We start from the raw sequence: 16609 nt of genomic DNA, 5'->3' as shown, positions 1-16609 counted from the left end.
ATTTTATTGTTTTAATTCCTTCTATAAACCGCTTTGAGGGTTTTTTTTTTTTACAATAAAGCAGTATATAAATGTTGTAAATAAAATATATAAATAAATGTCTGAGTCACTGTGGCCCTTGGGTCTCTTTCCTCTTTTATACTGAGTCAGGACATTTGTACCATCTAGCTCAGTACAGCTGACATGGACTGGCATTGGCTCTCCAGGATTGTAGGGGAAATAGTCTTTTCCAGAGATTGAATTTTAGACCTTGGCATACAAAGCATGTGCCCTACCACTGAGCTACAGCCCTGTTTAAACAAGTATCTTTTAAAATTGTTCTTTTCATTTCACTAATAAATACACAGTATCCTAGGGCAGATCCACATAATATATTTAAAGCACATGCATCGCACTGCAGAACTCTGGGAACTGTAGGTCGTTAAGGGTGGTGGGAACTATAACTAAGGGAGAAACTACACTTCCCAGGATTCTTTGGGGGAAGCCATGCACTTTATATGTGCTTTAAATGTATTATGTGAATCTGCATTACTTCATAAACTTTGCCTGCATATAGATCATTTTAATTACATTTAAAAATGGAAATTAGATACAAAGTTTACTGGGTGACCATGGGCTATGCACCATCTCTCAGCCTAATCTGCCCCTCAGGGACAAAACAACAGAGGGGGACCATGACCATTCCAAGGAAGAAGGGCACACTTAAAATGTAGAGGAAATAATGTACAGCCATAGTGTGAAATCAGATACTTATCGGAACATAGTATGAAGAAATATTTATATAAGCATGACTATCAAAGATGCTTATTATTTACACAACCTGTAAAGATATTTTAGTGCAACCCTATGCATGTTTACTCAGAAGCAAGTCCCAATGTATTCAATGGGGCTTACTCAGATAGGGAAGCATGCACAGGACTGCAATTCAACGATAAGGAACTTCACTCACCCAATTCAGAACCATGCCACGTTAAGCTGTTTTGCAACTGTTTTGTACTTATTTTATGGTTATTGGATTTTAAATGGCTTTATTTCTTGTGAGCTGCCTTGGTTTCCAATCCCCCCTCACAGGGTTGTTGGAAAGACTCCACATACACACACACTGGAGATGTAAAAATGCATACACCCCATTTAACAGTTTATCATCAAAACCAGTTGGCCATTGCAGAACATTTTTTGCAAGTATTAGTTTCCTGCCAATTAAAAGCAGTGACACCTAAATAAGCCCTACCTAACTGCTTAAAAAAAGGATCAGAGGGGGAGAGAAAGATTTACAGCACAATCCTTTTCTATGTTCACTCAAATGTCCCATTGACTTTCAGTACAATCCTAACCACATCTACAAAAAAGTAAGTCCTACTGAATTCAATGGGGTTAGCTCCCAGGTATGTGGGATTAGCATTACAGCTTTACTCTCAGAAAGGGAAGGTTTTCAAAACAGGTTATGAATAAGACAAATAAACTGCCCTCTTCCAGTAAAATTTAAACTGTTTGACTCCTTAACTAGAAAAACACTGCAGCATGTACACTTTCTAAAACTTCTGTTCAAAAATTATTTGAAAGGCAGAATGTATAATATGCCACCTTTGAAAGTAATTTTAAAAAATCCCTGCATGTACACTTTTACGCCTACCAAGATCCTGCTGTGATCTTCTGTTGTAGTGCAATCCTATGCATGCTTACTCAGAAGCAAGTCCCAATTCTTTACAGATAAAGCACTCTTTATACTGCTGAAAGCTATATATTCCTGATGTGAGAAAAGCAGGAAAAGGAAACTGACTTGAAACTATTGCCTGGGGTCAACCAATCTTGTCAATCACAGCCCTGACTTCACTTATTGGCTAAAAACCTGAAAGAGCAGGGATTAGAGCACCTAGCAACCCTAATCAGGAAATATAATATCATTAACAAAATAGAAGAGCCCCCATTTCAACTGGGACTTCATCAGCACTGACAAGATTCAAATCTCTAAGTCAGCAACAGTGAGATAACCTTCAGCCTTAATTAGGTCTACCAGGCTCTCAACTTGGCCTACAAAACCATTTTGGCCAAGCCACGCCCATCTGCCCTACACCTGACATCATAAATAGAGATGAAGCTGGGCCAAAAGGAGCTTTGCAGGCACCACCAGTCAGTTGATCAGCAGCACCTGCAAAGCCCCATGATGTGCACAGCACTTTGCAAGTGCCAACAGTCACCTTTCTGCCTGGTCTTTGGCCTATCCCTGCAAACATGTTCCTATGTTCTTAAACATCTTTTCACACATCTCCAAGCTTTATAGACACTTAGCTGTATTTTTCCTTTCTCTCTCTTCTCCCACTGCCTCTATTTTTTTCTTTCTTTCTATTATCTATGCAGGAAAGACCAGAAGGTAGTTGTTTTTATATTTCAGAATTTACTCTGTAATTGATTTTAATTGTGTTTTTATATATATAGTTTTGCAGATTGCCGTTGACAAAGGGTTGTGTTGACACTAGGCTTGCCAGGTTCCTGTCCTGAGACTGATCCTGTATCTTTAGGAGAAGAGAAAATCAGCCATGTGCAGGTGTTCTTGCAAAGCTGTAATGAGAAAAATCACAAGGTGGAATTCTTCCTTCCCCCTGCACAACTTTTAAAGATACAGAAGACCTCTTGGAGACCAGGCCTGGCAACCAAGAGGTCTTCTGTATCTTTAAAAGTTGTGCACTGGGGAAAGGAGAATTCCACCTTGTGGTTTTTCTCATTACAATGTTGCAAGAACACCTGCACTTGGCTGACTTTCTCTTCTCCTAAAGATACAGGATCAGTCTCAGGACAGGAACCTGGCAACCCTAATCAACACCCGAAATGCATTGGACTGCAATATAAATTCCTACTTTCACTCTCTGATGTCTGCTGGTTTGGCAGCTTGAGGGTCTTCCTCTCTTTGGCTGGAGAGATCTGTACCCACTGAGCTTGAAAAAGTTACTTTTTTGAACTATAGCTCCCATCAGCCCAATCCAGTGGCCAAGCTGGCTGGGGCTGATGGGAGTTGTAGTTCAAAAAAAGTAACTTTTCCAAGCTCTGATCTTTGGGTAAGGGAGCAATCCAAACCCAAGATTTGCCAGGATGAGCGAGTTAGGATCTGGCAGAACTCCAGCTGAGCCGGGGCTACGCCAGCATCAGTCCTCAATCTCCGGTCAGCCGGAGATACGCTGGCTGAGAGCTGAGTGAGTCCCCCCAAAAAGGGGTTTGGATTTGGAGTACTTTACGCTGGCTTCCCATAGTAGGATTGCTCCCTAATTTGCAAAAGATTGGCAAGGATTTCTGACTCCCAACAATAGCACCAGCAACAAATGATTCCCAGTTCACCCTAAAATTTACTGTTGAAATGGAGAAATCTTGAAAGAAATCCAGGAGCAGATTTTTGTGTGGAAGGACTGTAAGCTCTATTCAGTTCTGGTACTCAAAACATATTCCTGGGCTCAGAATTCTTTAATAATAAGTGTAAGCCTTTTGCCCCAAACTTTGGTCAGTGGATCTCAGAGTTCTGGCTAAAAACTAAACAACCGAACAAAGTAGACCTTGCAAACCTACAGTCTATCCACCCTGGTCTCTGGGACAATGTGATTGTAAGCTCCTTGAGGGGATGGACCAATCTTATTTTTGCCTATGCAATTCTGTAAAATACTGATGGTGCACACTGTACACTGATGGTGCTATGATGTATAAAACCTGTTCATCTGTAGCTTTCTGCGGGGAACAGGGGCCTCCTAACAACTCTCAGCACCCTTAACAAATGACAGTTCTTGGATTCTTTGGGGGAGAAATGGAAATGGACTGCTTTCAAGTCAATCCCGACTTATGGCTACCCTATAAATAGGGTTTTCATGGTAAGCGGTATTCAGAGGGGGTTTAACATTGCCTCCCTCTGAGGCTAGTCCTCTCCAGCTGGCTAGGGCCTGCTCAGCTTGCCATAGCTGCACAAGCCAGCCCCTTCCTTGTCTGCAACTGCCAGCTGGGGGGCAACTGGGCTCCTTGGGACTATGCACCTTGCCCACGGCTGCACAGGTGGCAGGGCATGTAACCCCTGAGCCACTCACTGTGGGAGTGATCTTTAGCTGGCCCTTCACACCCAGGAGACATGAGTGGGGATTTGAACTCACAGACTCTGGACTTCCATCCAGGTTCTCCTCCCCACTGTGCTATACCAGCGCATCCTGATTTTTCCCTGCCTTCTTTCTTCATATGTAGCCCCCTTCTGCACTGTGCATTTAAAGCTCTATTATACCACTTTTAATAGTCATGGCTTAAAGTGGTATAATAGAGCTTTAAATGCACAGTGCAGAAGGGGGCTACATATGAAGAAGGAAGGCAGGGAAAATCAGGTTCATAGTCAGTGTGGGAGAGAGATGGGGATGCTCCACCATTGGTATATCATTGACAGGGATGTGGCAGTCTCCCTAGTGGTACATCATTGACAAAACAAATTGAATGAATGCATAGACACCTGATGGGAGTCAGCTATCCAAATGAGATTTTTCAATTTTTAAAACACAAATATTCTTTGTGCATCACTAGTACTCTGCACCACACAAATCTGCTTTTTTAAAAAAGTGTGTGTGCCTTTGTGTGTAAATCTTTACTTATGCTTGCCACACACATAACACGCTAGATTACTTCTTTTCCTTGGTTTCTCCTTTTGCAAATGTGCAGCCGCGTTTGCAAGAACTCAATAGTATGTATGGAAGCCTTCTAAATTTGTATATGCACTGCTTATATAACAGCAGTAGTTGCAGATGATGGGCAAGCTCTGAAACAAGAAGTCTGCCACTGGTACTTTTCTTCTGGCAGTAGCTCTATATGCCTTTAAAGCTAGATGACACAGCAGAAATTCAACAGGTGCAGCACCCTTGCCCAAGCATGGAGATGGAACCAGACAAAACGGTGAGGGTGGGGCCCCCTGTGTGACCTGTGATGAGACCCTTTGTCAATTGTTTTACTAGGCCCAGCCCTTGGTCCAGAACTTAGCAGCAAGAGCTCTTCTTTGTTTACATTCTAAAGAGCGACGTGGTTTTGCGTGCGTGGTTTATTTCCCTGCAAAACAGCCAGCACCACAGAACTCTTTCGCCAAAGAAGAGATGGAAGGAGCTCCTTTTAAAAACAAGCAAAGCAGCTAGGAAGCGCTTTCTCTAGTCTTTACATAAAAGCAAAGAACTCGCCTTCTTCCCCAGGTTTGGTTTCTTTTAATACGATCAGCGCTCCACTCCAGTGGCTTGAATGGGGATGCTCCATTTATAGGGGTGTGTGTAAAGCTAGATCGCTGCTTCTCGCCTCTATCAGCAACACCGAGCTGGCGCGGGGCTGGGCAGACTCCAGTCCCGGGAGGTGTTTTGCAGGCTTAGCTGGTGAGCGCGAGGGAAGAACTAGGCGAGAGACAGCCCTGTTCCTGGCGCGATGGTGCCTTCCTGCCCGGACTACCCCGCAGGGGCTCATAGGAGCACATTTTCCCGGAGTGCCGCCCCAGGTGACTCCCGGCAGGCTTGCCTCCCAAGCTTTTGGAAGAGCCACAAACAGAGGTAACGATGGTGGGCGGGTGTCCTGTCCCCCTCCCTTTCTGGGTTAGGGAGTGAGAAAAGGGGGTTGATGTCCTCAGCGTAAGACAAAGATCTTCATCCTTTGACTCTCCAGCAAGGCTCTGCGTGCGTGCGTGCGTGTGTGTATGCGAGAGAGACTGGTCTTCTTACTCAGATGCTGTCTCTTCCTTTGAGCTACCGAGCTGTTAAAAGGCCTCGTTGCCGACTGCCCAGAGGCTAGGATGGAAGACGGCTTCTTGTTATTGCTTATTCCTGGTTGGAGAGGGTAGCGGAAGGCATCCACGCCAGCCTGGTTCCCCCAAATCTGAGCCCGTCGTGATGCTTCCTGCCAGATCCTGCTGAGACTTGCCCTAGCCTGCCCAGGATGGGGGGCGGGCCGGCTCGCTCGCCCCCCCCGCCCTTTGATTGTTAGCGCTGCATATATAGCGTGTGAGAACGGGTGTGTTTGCTTATGATGAACACCTTTACATCTCAAGCCTGCGCAACAGCTGTTTGGAAGAAAATCCCCATTCCGGTGAGACTTACTCTCTGTTCAGAGGCTTATGAGTGGGGTGCTTTAACTTGCTTACGTCTTCATTCTGTTTGCAACAGGATAGCACGTTGAGGTAGGTTGCCATTACCCCTCTTCTTGTCGATGGAAAAACTCAGGTTGAGAGAGAGATGGCTCAGTGGGGGAGCACATGCTTTGCATACAGGAGAAGTCAAGCCCTGACTTTTCCAGTTAAAAGCCTCTGCCTTAAATCCTGGGCGAATATCCAAAGTAGCATACGTCAGCTTCTCGTGTTTCTAGATTCTAGAGAATATGACTTGCCCACCACTTTTGGTTAAGGTAGGATTTGAATTCTGGTCTTGCACATCCAGGTCCAAAATCTTCTGACCCTACTGAGTTCTCATGATGGCAAATAGTCATATTCCCAATGAGGAGGTGCCAGAGTTTGGGGAAGAAGCTGACCATGAGAAAGTATTTGGGACAAAGCAGAGTTAAGAATTGCTTTTTGTATCCAGGGGTGGGATCAGTACCTGTCTTGCACATTAATTCAGTGCTTCAGGAGATGTGTGAGTAGGTTGGGCTCCTGTGTCTGTAACGGTTCCACAGATTAATATTCTGCAACAAGTGGATATTGTGATGGCAAACTTCACCTGCTGAGTTTCCTTCTGTCATACAGCTGTTAAAGGCATTGGGGCCTGCTACAGAACTAGCTGACACACCTACACTGTGGGGGGAAATTTCCCATAATTCTGTTCTTTTAGCATTCTTGCTTTTTAAATCCTGAGAGTGTCTTCTCATAACCTGGGGAAAGTACTTCAGATTCTTTAAAGGCTGGTCTCTTTTCAAAAACCGCTGGCTGTTCTCCATGATGTTTGGGGAAACAACACAGGTGTGGAAAAGCAGAAGAAAATCAAGTTGGGAAGAGGCTTTAGCAGATCTGTACTTGTAATATGATGACTACTTGGTAATCCCTAACCTTGTTAATGGTACTGAAATTTACGTACCCACCACAAGCTAGATCTCACTGTGTTTTAGTACAAAATAAATTTAGAGATGTAAAATATGCCACTAAAACAATGGCACATCGAATAAATAAATTAACTGGAAAACATTCTGACAACATTCAGAATTGTCTCGCTTCAGAGAAACTATACAATTGCTCATCAAGAAGGCTTGAAAATGTGTAACTTCTTTGTTTGGACGTTGGATTTTTGGCTGGTAGTATCAGGATTGATGGAAAAAAAACAGATGCCAAAACATCCTGACATCAAGGAACTTGGACTATTTTTTCCCATCCCTTACAACAGTTTGATACTGTCGTCTTGGCAAACAATATAGACAATATTGCCTCCCCTCCCCAGAAAGTGTTCTGATGCTCTTGGGACAGCACAATCCCGTGCAGTGCATATTTGTTCAAAAGGAAGTCACTCTGAATTAAGCAATATGTACCCCAAAATTATGCTTAAGATAGTAACTTGAGACAAGTATGTTGTCTGGACTGAAGATGGTATTTCTATACTGGATTGAGTATCTCACCTAGACCTTGAGAAACCTGATAATGCAGGACTGAGGAACCTGTGGCCCTTCAGACTCCTAGCCTTCCATCAGCCCCAGCAACTATGGCCAATGGTCAGAGATGATGAGACTTCTAATCCAGCAACGTCTGGAGAGAGATGGGTTCCCCACCCCTGTGATAATGGATTAGTTGCCATCATAACCCCATTTATGGGGAGTAAGCCCCACTAAATTCAACAGGGTTTCTGAACTGATGTGGTTAGGACTACACTGTTATTCAGGCAGTCCTGAAATTCCTTGTAAGACGTCAAAATGAGTATCAACAGCATGAGGTGTACCTGTTCATTCTTTTCAGTAGTTTTACATCCCATGCTGCTCTGTGTCCAGGGACATACTCCTGGATACTTACAGCAGAGAAAAGCGGAGTTCCTCCTTGGTATATATGTATGTATTATAGAGGGAGGGTGAAATAATAATGAAAATCCCATGGTCTTCCTGTCTGGGATGTGTGCAGGTCACAACTCTGCAGCACAAAGACTTGTGCCAGTGTTTTCTTTCTGAAATGGAGCTGGTGGGTCAAACCTACAAGGGCCACACTCACACAATACATTTATTCCACGATTACTCCACTTTAAACAGTCATGGCCTCTCCCAAAGAATCCTGGGAAGTGTAGTTTGTGAAGGGTGCTTTGAGTTGTTAGGAGACCCCCTCTTCCCCTCACAGAGCTACAATTCCCAGAGTGGTTTAACAATCAAACCCTCTTCCCAGAGAACTCTGCAAATTGTAGCTCCGTGAGGGGGAATAGAGCTCTCCTAACAACTCTCAGCACCCTTCACAAACTACACTTCCCAGGATTCTTGGGGGAAAGCCATGAGTGTTTAAAGTGGAATAATAGTGGAATAAATGTATGGTGTGGATGTGGCCAAGGCAGGTATGTTTGCTGCCTTATTGCCTGCCAGCCAGCAGCTATGATTATTCCAGGAGGTAGCACACTGGGGTTGTATGTATTCATCTGCATCCTTCATTCTGAGTAATGCAAGCTGGATTGCTGAGCCTGTTGATTCTTGAGAGCCAGCGTGGGCGTGTGCACAAAACAGGAGAAATGGAAGCAATAAACCCCTGGGATTTGCAGCCAACATCTCCCTTTCTCCCTCCGTGCCAAAGCAGAAAATGAAAATAGCTGAGTGCTGGGGCTAGCAAAGGGGGAAGGGCAATCCTGAAGCTTTTGCTGCAGCTGCAGGGTGTTCTGTTGCTTGGGGACAGAAGAGGATTAATGAGGAGGGCTGGTTGATCTCCACTTGGATGGGCAATTATAACCCTATTTCTCTTGATGGCGGAGCTTATAGCTGCAGGCGAATCTGATAATAGAAGGGCTGCCTCCAAAAGTGTAAGCCCAGGGGTTTGCTTGGTTCTGCTGCTAGCTTGAAATATGAGAGGGAGGGAGAGGTGTTGCTGAATTCAATGACACAGTAGAACCTCTTGTTATACCTAAGTTGCTGGGTTTTTTCCCTCAACAGGCCTACTTCCCAAGGGGGTATGTAAACACACAGGACTCTTCTTTTGTGCCCAGCTGAACGAGCAACATGCCGGAACAAAGTAATGATTATAGAGTCGTCGTGTTTGGAGCTGCAGGGGTTGGCAAGAGTTCTTTGGTTCTTCGTTTTGTAAGGGGAACCTTCCGAGAGACGTATATTCCTACTGTGGAAGACACCTACCGCCAAGTGATCAGCTGCGACAAAGGTATCTGCACCCTTCAGATCACAGACACCACTGGGAGCCACCAGTTTCCTGCCATGCAGAGACTGTCCATCTCCAAGGGCCACGCGTTCATGTTGGTGTATTCCGTGACCAGCAGGCAGTCAATAGAAGAGCTTCAGCCCATCTATGAACAGATCTGTCAAATCAAAGGAGACATTCAGAAGGTCCCTATCATGTTGGTGGGAAACAAAAGTGATGACACCCAGAGGGAGGTGGACGCCAGCGAAGGAGAGGTCCTTGCCACCAAGTGGAAATGTTCCTTCATGGAGACATCGGCCAAAATGAACTACAATGTGCAGGAGCTTTTCCAAGAGCTCTTGAATTTGGAGAAGAGAAGTGTCAGCCTCCAGGTGGATGGTAAGAAATCTAAGCAACAGCGCAAGAAGGATAAACTGAAAGGCAAATGTTCAGTCATGTGAGGTGCCAGGCACTGCATCTTTTTCCCCTTAAAATAGGAGCGTAGACTTGTTCTTACAGAACATTATTTCACATGCCCTGGAGCATGTCTGGAGCAGAAATTTTCAGAGGAGTTGACCCAGGATATTTTTGTTTTGTAGTTTAATAAATTTTGGTTAGGTAGTTTGAATGTTCACTTGATGAAAGTTGGGTCGTTGCATGTTTTCTTCTGCGCTAGCAAGCATTCAAAAACAACTGCCATCACCGTCCATGCCCCCTGCAACAGCCAGTGTTACTCATCTATACTACAGGACAAGCTGCTATGGTCACATATATGAAGAAAAGCAACAAAAGCACTCTGATGTCTGCATTTTACCACTGCTTTGTAAACCATCTCCAAGCGATCATTTATGCAAATGCTTCAAGAGAACAAGCGATTCACACTAGGGCTACAGTCAGTATGCCAGACACAAACAAAAATAGTACTTTGTCTAATGTTTGTATATACTTCAGTAAAAGTTTTCAGATTGATCTTAACCAGAGTAAAATCAAACACTGACTATGGCAAATGATTATTTTTATCATTTACTGTAGTTCTTTGAATCTATATGCTTGTAGGAAAGGAGAAACTGCATTCCTTACCAAAGAAGTGCTCGTTGCTTCATATTAAATGTTAAAACTTAATATGCGGTGTTTGTGTATTGGCAAGGATTTTATGTGAACAATTAAAGTGATTTAAGTACCTAGTGTACATATTTTGTCTTTTTAACAGCAATCAATCCAAGGCTTTCCAAAAAAGATAGAATCAGTGGGCTGAAATATTCTCTGCACTTTTAAATTGGGTGGTCAGAAGGCACACATGGTGTTTCAGTGTGTCTCAGGCAAGTTTAGGGAAAGAAGGGCCTTCCAGAGGTTGGATTCCAACTCCCATCAGTCTCAGCCAGCATGGCCAAGAGCAAGGGATGGTGGGCATCTGTAGCAGCATCTGGAGAGCTACAGGTTCACCATCCCTGTTCCTGGATCATGCTGTAGATTAGAGAGTCTCCTTCTTGTTATAACTGGCCGTAAGCATATTCCATTGTAATGAAAGGGATTTTAGTGAGTTGTGGCATAAAGATCTTGCGCAGAGAAGCTGTTAACCTGAATCCAAGACCACTGTTTAAGTTACCTTGATGTTCCATTTCCACGTCAGCTGCATGAGCTTGATCTAAGTTTAGGGCTGCTCTCACAGTAGGCATTTAGGGTGGAATTTCTGTCCCTCATTTTCTCACATTTTACAGGGAGTCCATATGATGTCATCCATTTGTAATCTCCCTATGCTGCTTCCATCCCTTTTCTGACTTTGGGGGGAAGGATGGAAGAGTAGCACAATTTCCACACGTGTAGAAGCCCTTAGTACTAGTCTTTCATCTCTTTTTAAGGAGCATGGCTTTGCCATGCACACTGACATATCAAGCAGGTGAACTGATCACAGCTCAGCACGCATCCTAACCTTTATGTTCAACACTATGTTATAACCTGGTTATTTTTTTTCACTTAGTCATTGAATTAGCACTGAAATACCTTTCCAACATAAAAAAGCAAAATACTGCTTAAACTGCAGTGTTATAGCACAATTTTTAAAAAAACAAACCCTGCAATTTTAGCATATGTGTGTGCTTCCAATCCAAAACAAATATTTTGGATGTTTCATTGACATTTCCTGGGTAACAATGGACAGTCATGCTTATACAAATCAGTGCTTAGCACTAAATAAATAAAAAACAGTAAAGATTGCTGAGGTTTGTTTTGGACCTTGCCCCCAATAGCACCTATGTCACGCCCACTAGTGTGGATGGTATATAGTGGCATGAAATACAGGAAGGGTCTAATATCCCCAATACTGTGGAAAGGCCATTGCAATTTCACTAGTAACTTACAGCAGACAAACCTTTAGTGCTAGGAGCCACCTGTTGAAATGCAGCTAGAGCTGATCAACGTACACATAGTAAAGATCATGTGCAATGGCCTGTAACTAATAGGTGATGCCAGGCAGCTACTGAGCTGGGCTGTAGGGCTGAGGGGTCTCTCAGCAAAGTGCCCTCTAGTGGGCCATGTCCTACCTCAGTGGGCCCTGGTGGTAGCAATGGCAGGCAGCAGCAGTGCTCTGAAGCAACACCAGGCACATGGTGCTATTTTAATTTCTCACAATGTAGCATAATTGCAGGACATTCTGGGAAGTTAAACAGCTGGGTCTAAGTTGGAGTGGCAGCTACCAGAAAAATGTGCTTTTTTCCCCTGGGGCCCTTGGCAGCTGCCTAAGGATGACATGTGCTGGCAGTGGGCCTGTGCAAATGCAATTGCAAAGCCTCTCATTAACATGGTGACAGGTAAACTGCAAATGGTGTACACGTTGCACTTTTTCTACAATACCTTGGTGCTGGAGCAGGTTCAAAAACAGAGTAGTTCAGCTTTCCTTGCATTGTTCCATTTCAGAACGTATATTATATCACTAATGGGCAAAAAACCTTGCGGTTGAAGAACGTACCTATAGCCCACAGATATTTCTATCAAACTTTAAAAAGCAGGGAAATTGGACAGCTATAGTGAATGTACCAGGGGAGCAGACCTGAACTCCTCTCTGAGATATTGTACTGCCCTACAAAGTTGTCAAAATGCAAACACCATTTGGGTTGGTCTTTCACAGTCCAATCCACTTGCTGTGTAGCTTGGAATAATTTGGTAACATGTGCCTCTGAGCATATGGTGAGTGGTGGCAACACCTGCCATCTCCAAAGATGGAGAATTATATTTTTGTATGTTTGTTGGTGTTCTTCTCACTTTGCTTCTTTCCTGTGTAATTACTGTTTCTACAGAGAATCTAATCTAGAAAAATTTATTTCCCTCAGTATTCAACCTAGAAATCTGTGTCAAATTTATTTTTATTAATTTCAAGGCCTTTTTATTGATCAATGTCATATGATGGTGAAGACAGCCTCTTGTGTTTCAAATTGGAGGTTATGTTCTATTTCGGGTGCATTAACAGTTGAGTCTGAAACTGCAGTTTGATGTAAAATCAGACGGATTACAATATGTTGCTCTTTCAGCCTTGACTCTAGCTGTTGGAAAAAAGAGGATGCATGGCTCTTCAGGCAGGCTTTTGGGGTGGGTTAGGTTTTATTATTATTGTTGAGATTTTTAATGTTTTAATGTACTTGTATGTTTTTATTTTGTACATCGCCCAGAGTGGCTGGACAGCCAGCCAGATGGGCGACTAATAAATTTAATTAATAAATAAATGTTTTCAGCCTGCTATGTTTAAGCCACTTCATTTAAGGCAAGGTGGGCACGGTTAATTAAAAACATAGAGCACACCTAGAATTTTGCTAGAATATATTTCACCTCCCACTGTTTTATCTTGTGCAAATTGAGACACTCCTGAGGTCCACTGGAGACTATTCTGAAGAAGTCAGTGCCCTTATTCCGCAATTATGTTTGGAGATTTTTTGGTGTAAATTTTGCAAAGTGTTGCTGTATTTCACATATTCACAGAAATAGAAACAAAAGAAAATGATTTCCTGTAGGAAACTTCACTAAAATTGCAAAGTAAATCAGACATATTTAAAGTGACCATCTGAACTATATCAACTGCCTTAATAATGTTACTTCCTCCCTGTTAAAATAAGAACAGCACATGTCTTCTTTCTATTATTTGGGCAGATTGCAGGTGTTGCCACCACTCACCATATGCTCAGAGGCACATGTTACCAAATTCTTGCAAGCTACACAGGAAGTGGATTGGACTGTGAAAGACCAACCCAAATGGTGTTTGCATTTTGACCAATTTGTAGGGCAGTCCAATATCTCAGAGACGAGGTCAGGTCTCTTGCTCCCCTGGTGCATTCACTATAGTTGCCCAATTTCCCTGCTTTTTAACGTTTCATAGAAATAGCTGTGGGCTATAGGTACGTTCTTAAACCGCAAGGTTTTTTGCCTATTAGTGACTTACCCTGCTTTTTTATCCAGGAGGTAAGAAATGGGAACCTGTGCAAGTTTGCTGAGAATGGATTGATCATTTGCATGCTTATTGAGTTCAGTGAGATTTACTCCCCTGCAGTCATGCTTTGGATAGGTGAAACTGACCATAGAGGATGGGGAGGAAACGCAGAGGGGAGGACTGGGATGGGAGCAGGCAGGAGGGGAGGGGAGGAGGACAGGTTTGATCATTTGCATGTTTATTGAATTCAGTGTGATTTACTCCCGTGCAATCATGCTTAGGATAGGTAAAACTGACAGGGGGAGATGGAGGGTGGGATGGAGTGGGCAGGAGAGGAGGAAGAAGGAAGAGGGGAGGGAGGAGGAAGGGAGAGGAGAGGGGGAAAGCAGGTCTGATCATTTGCATGCTTATTTAGTTCAATGGGATTTACTCCTATGCAGTCATGGTTAGATTAGGAGAAACTGACCATGGGGGAGGAGGAGTGGGGAAGTGGGAAGGAGCATATTGGAGGGGGGCAAAGGAAGGGGGAGGGGAGGACAGGTTTGATCATTTGCATGCTTATAGAGTTCAATGGTATTTACTTCCGTGCAATCACGCTTAAGATAGGTAAAACTGACCATGGGGAGGAGGAGGGGGAGGGGGGATTGGAAGGGGAGGGGGATAGGGAGGGAGGGGCAAAGGAAGGGGGAGGGAAGGGGCAAGAGGGAGGGGATAGGAGGGAGAAGGGAGGGTGGGTTTGATCATTTGCATACTTTATGAGTTCAATGGGATTTATTTCTGTGCAATCATGTTTGAAAATGGAAATGGACTGCCTTCAAGTCCATCCTGACTATGAATAGGGTTTTCATGGTAAACAGTATTCAGAGGTGGTTTTACCATTGCCTTTCTCTGAGGCTAAGAGGCAGTGACTGGCCCAAGGTCACCCAGTGAGCTTCATGGCTGTGTGGGGATTCGAACCCTGGTCTCCCTGGTCGTAAGTCCAACACTAACCTGGGGGAGGGGCAGGGAGGGGAGGGGAAGGAGAGGAGATTGGGTGGGTGGGCACTGGGCAGAAGGGAAGCCCCTTTCCTTTCCAAAAGGAAAACTTTGTGAACAGTATCATTGCTTTTCAGCGTTTCCCCTACCTTTTTATTCTACAGCAGGCACATGTAGCCTCCCACCCAAATTTAAACCAAAGCTGTCCCTGCCCACACCCGGCCTTTATTTCACTTTGGACAGTCATGGCTTCTCTCAAAGAATCCTGGGAAGTGTAGCTAGTGAAGGGTGCTGAGAGTTGCTAGGACACACCGTTTCCCTCATAGACCTTCAATCAGAGTGGCTAACTGTTAAACCAGTCTGCCCAGTGGAGATCTGTCTGTGAAACAGGAGTCTCCTCTCAGCACCCTTCACAAACTACACTTCCCAGGATTCTCTGAGGGAAGCCATTACTGTCTCAAGTGAAATCAAAGTCTGCTGTGGGTGTGGCCCCCTTATTAGGCAAGCCCAGCAGCTCTGAGTTTCGTTTTTAGAACTCTGACAGTTGGTTCTTACTGAGCATGCCCAACATTATCTCAGGGTTCCAGCCAAAATTTCTTTAATTAAAAATCAGCCAGACATTTTTTTTAACTTTTAAACTGCAGAAGATGAAGGTCAGAGTATGGGGCACGGTCAGTATTAGGATCACAGGTACTCTGTGAATATAGCTGATTTTTAATGAATTTCAACAGATTATGAGAACTCTCTGAGAAAAAAGTCCAAAAGGGCTCTGGGTTTTTTTCCTCTCCTTGTAGACTTTGAACTCTCGATTCTCTCTTGACTGTTTTGTGTATCGCCATGAAAATTGAGAGGGTTGTTAAGCAAGCGTTTCTGAGTTCAGGACTATAAGTTTTGTAAGGTTTTGTTTTGAAATGAGCTTATGGGAAGCATCAGAATGGCATAGGGGGTATTTTAAATTTTAACATTGCGGAATGTGAAAAATCCATGCTGGCTATAGTACAGCCACTCTTGTGGCTGTATAATGACTGAGTGCACCCACATATCAACATTCCCTTGGCATAGAAAATAAATGCTTTGGGAGGCTAGAAGCCATTTCTCCATGCTAGGCTTTCACAGCTAGGGAGTCTTTGATGTGCAGAAGCTTTCAGTCATGTAACTTCCCTTCCCCCCCCACTGCATTCTGAAGAGATTTCCAGTCCAAGGAGGGGTGTACTATGTGACATCTCTGAACCTATTGGTTGGTTCTTATTCTGGAGTTGATATGGGGTTCATAATGACAAGCAAGGATGTGCACTGATGGGGGGGTTGGTGGGGGAAAGTTCTAGAGCAAGCATGGGAAATATATGGCCCTCTAAATTTGTTGGACTCCCAATTCCCATCAGCCCCACCCAGCCTGACCAATAGCCATGGATGATGGGATTTGTAATCTAGCAATATCGGGAGGGTCACAGATTCCCCATCCCAGGTCTAGAGAACTGGAGTAACTGCAGTAGAAAAGGCTCTGTTCCTTACTCTCGTTGATGTAACGGGATGGGAGATTAGCATTCTAATGAGTAAGAGGGTTCATTGATATTTGACTGCTCCACTGCATCTTATGAATTTAATTGGACAATTTGTTTCTTGGAAATGATTGAGGGTGGTTTTTTTGCTATTACCAATGTTTCGCTTTATAGCTACAATAAATGCATCAGAATTAGCAAATACATAATGTTCAATAATGAAAAGGCAATGAATGGAATGAAAATAACAAGAAAACATTTTATCTATCACAGTTGATAACCAAACTTTTAGTTATCATTTGTAATAGTTCCTTCATTGCAGGAGATCTGCTGCAGTTATACCTTCACATATATCAGAACTGCTGATATACCTTATTAAAATGCTCTCTTCTGACATTCAGTTTGAACATATGCAAAGGACAGTGGGGCGATCCATGGAAGTCT

The 16609-nt window shown here is 43.7% G+C and overlaps 1 protein-coding gene across 4 annotated transcripts; it reads left to right on the top strand.

Moving 5' to 3' along the window:
• The first annotated feature begins 4993 nt into the window (after positions 1 to 4993).
• DIRAS3 (DIRAS family GTPase 3) lies at positions 4994 to 10457 on the top strand. 4 transcript variants are annotated; one of them, XM_061633391.1, is made up of 2 exons: positions 4994 to 5192; positions 9079 to 10457. In XM_061633391.1, the coding sequence occupies exon 2, from the start codon at positions 9145 to 9147 to the stop codon at positions 9736 to 9738; it is 594 nt and encodes a 197-aa protein (XP_061489375.1). In that variant the 5' UTR covers positions 4994 to 5192; positions 9079 to 9144; the 3' UTR covers positions 9739 to 10457. The 4 variants fall into 4 exon arrangements, with proteins under 4 accessions (XP_061489375.1, XP_061489374.1, XP_061489373.1 ...); XM_061633390.1 differs by lacking the exon at positions 4994 to 5192 and adding an exon at positions 5251 to 5537; XM_061633389.1 differs by lacking the exon at positions 4994 to 5192 and adding an exon at positions 5832 to 6069.
• Positions 10458 to 16609: the final 6152 nt, after the last annotated feature.

This window comes from Rhineura floridana, chromosome 6 (genome assembly GCF_030035675.1).
Source record: "Rhineura floridana isolate rRhiFlo1 chromosome 6, rRhiFlo1.hap2, whole genome shotgun sequence".
In the NCBI taxonomy this organism is placed as follows: domain Eukaryota; kingdom Metazoa; phylum Chordata; class Lepidosauria; order Squamata; family Rhineuridae; genus Rhineura; species Rhineura floridana.
This window is presented reverse-complemented; position numbering and strand designations above follow the sequence as displayed.

What these genes read in the sequence shown, in the direction of transcription:
- DIRAS3 (XM_061633391.1), top strand. Translation starts at nt 9,145, where the DNA reads ATGCCGGAACAAAGTAATGATTATAGAGTCGTCGTGTTTGGAGCTGCA.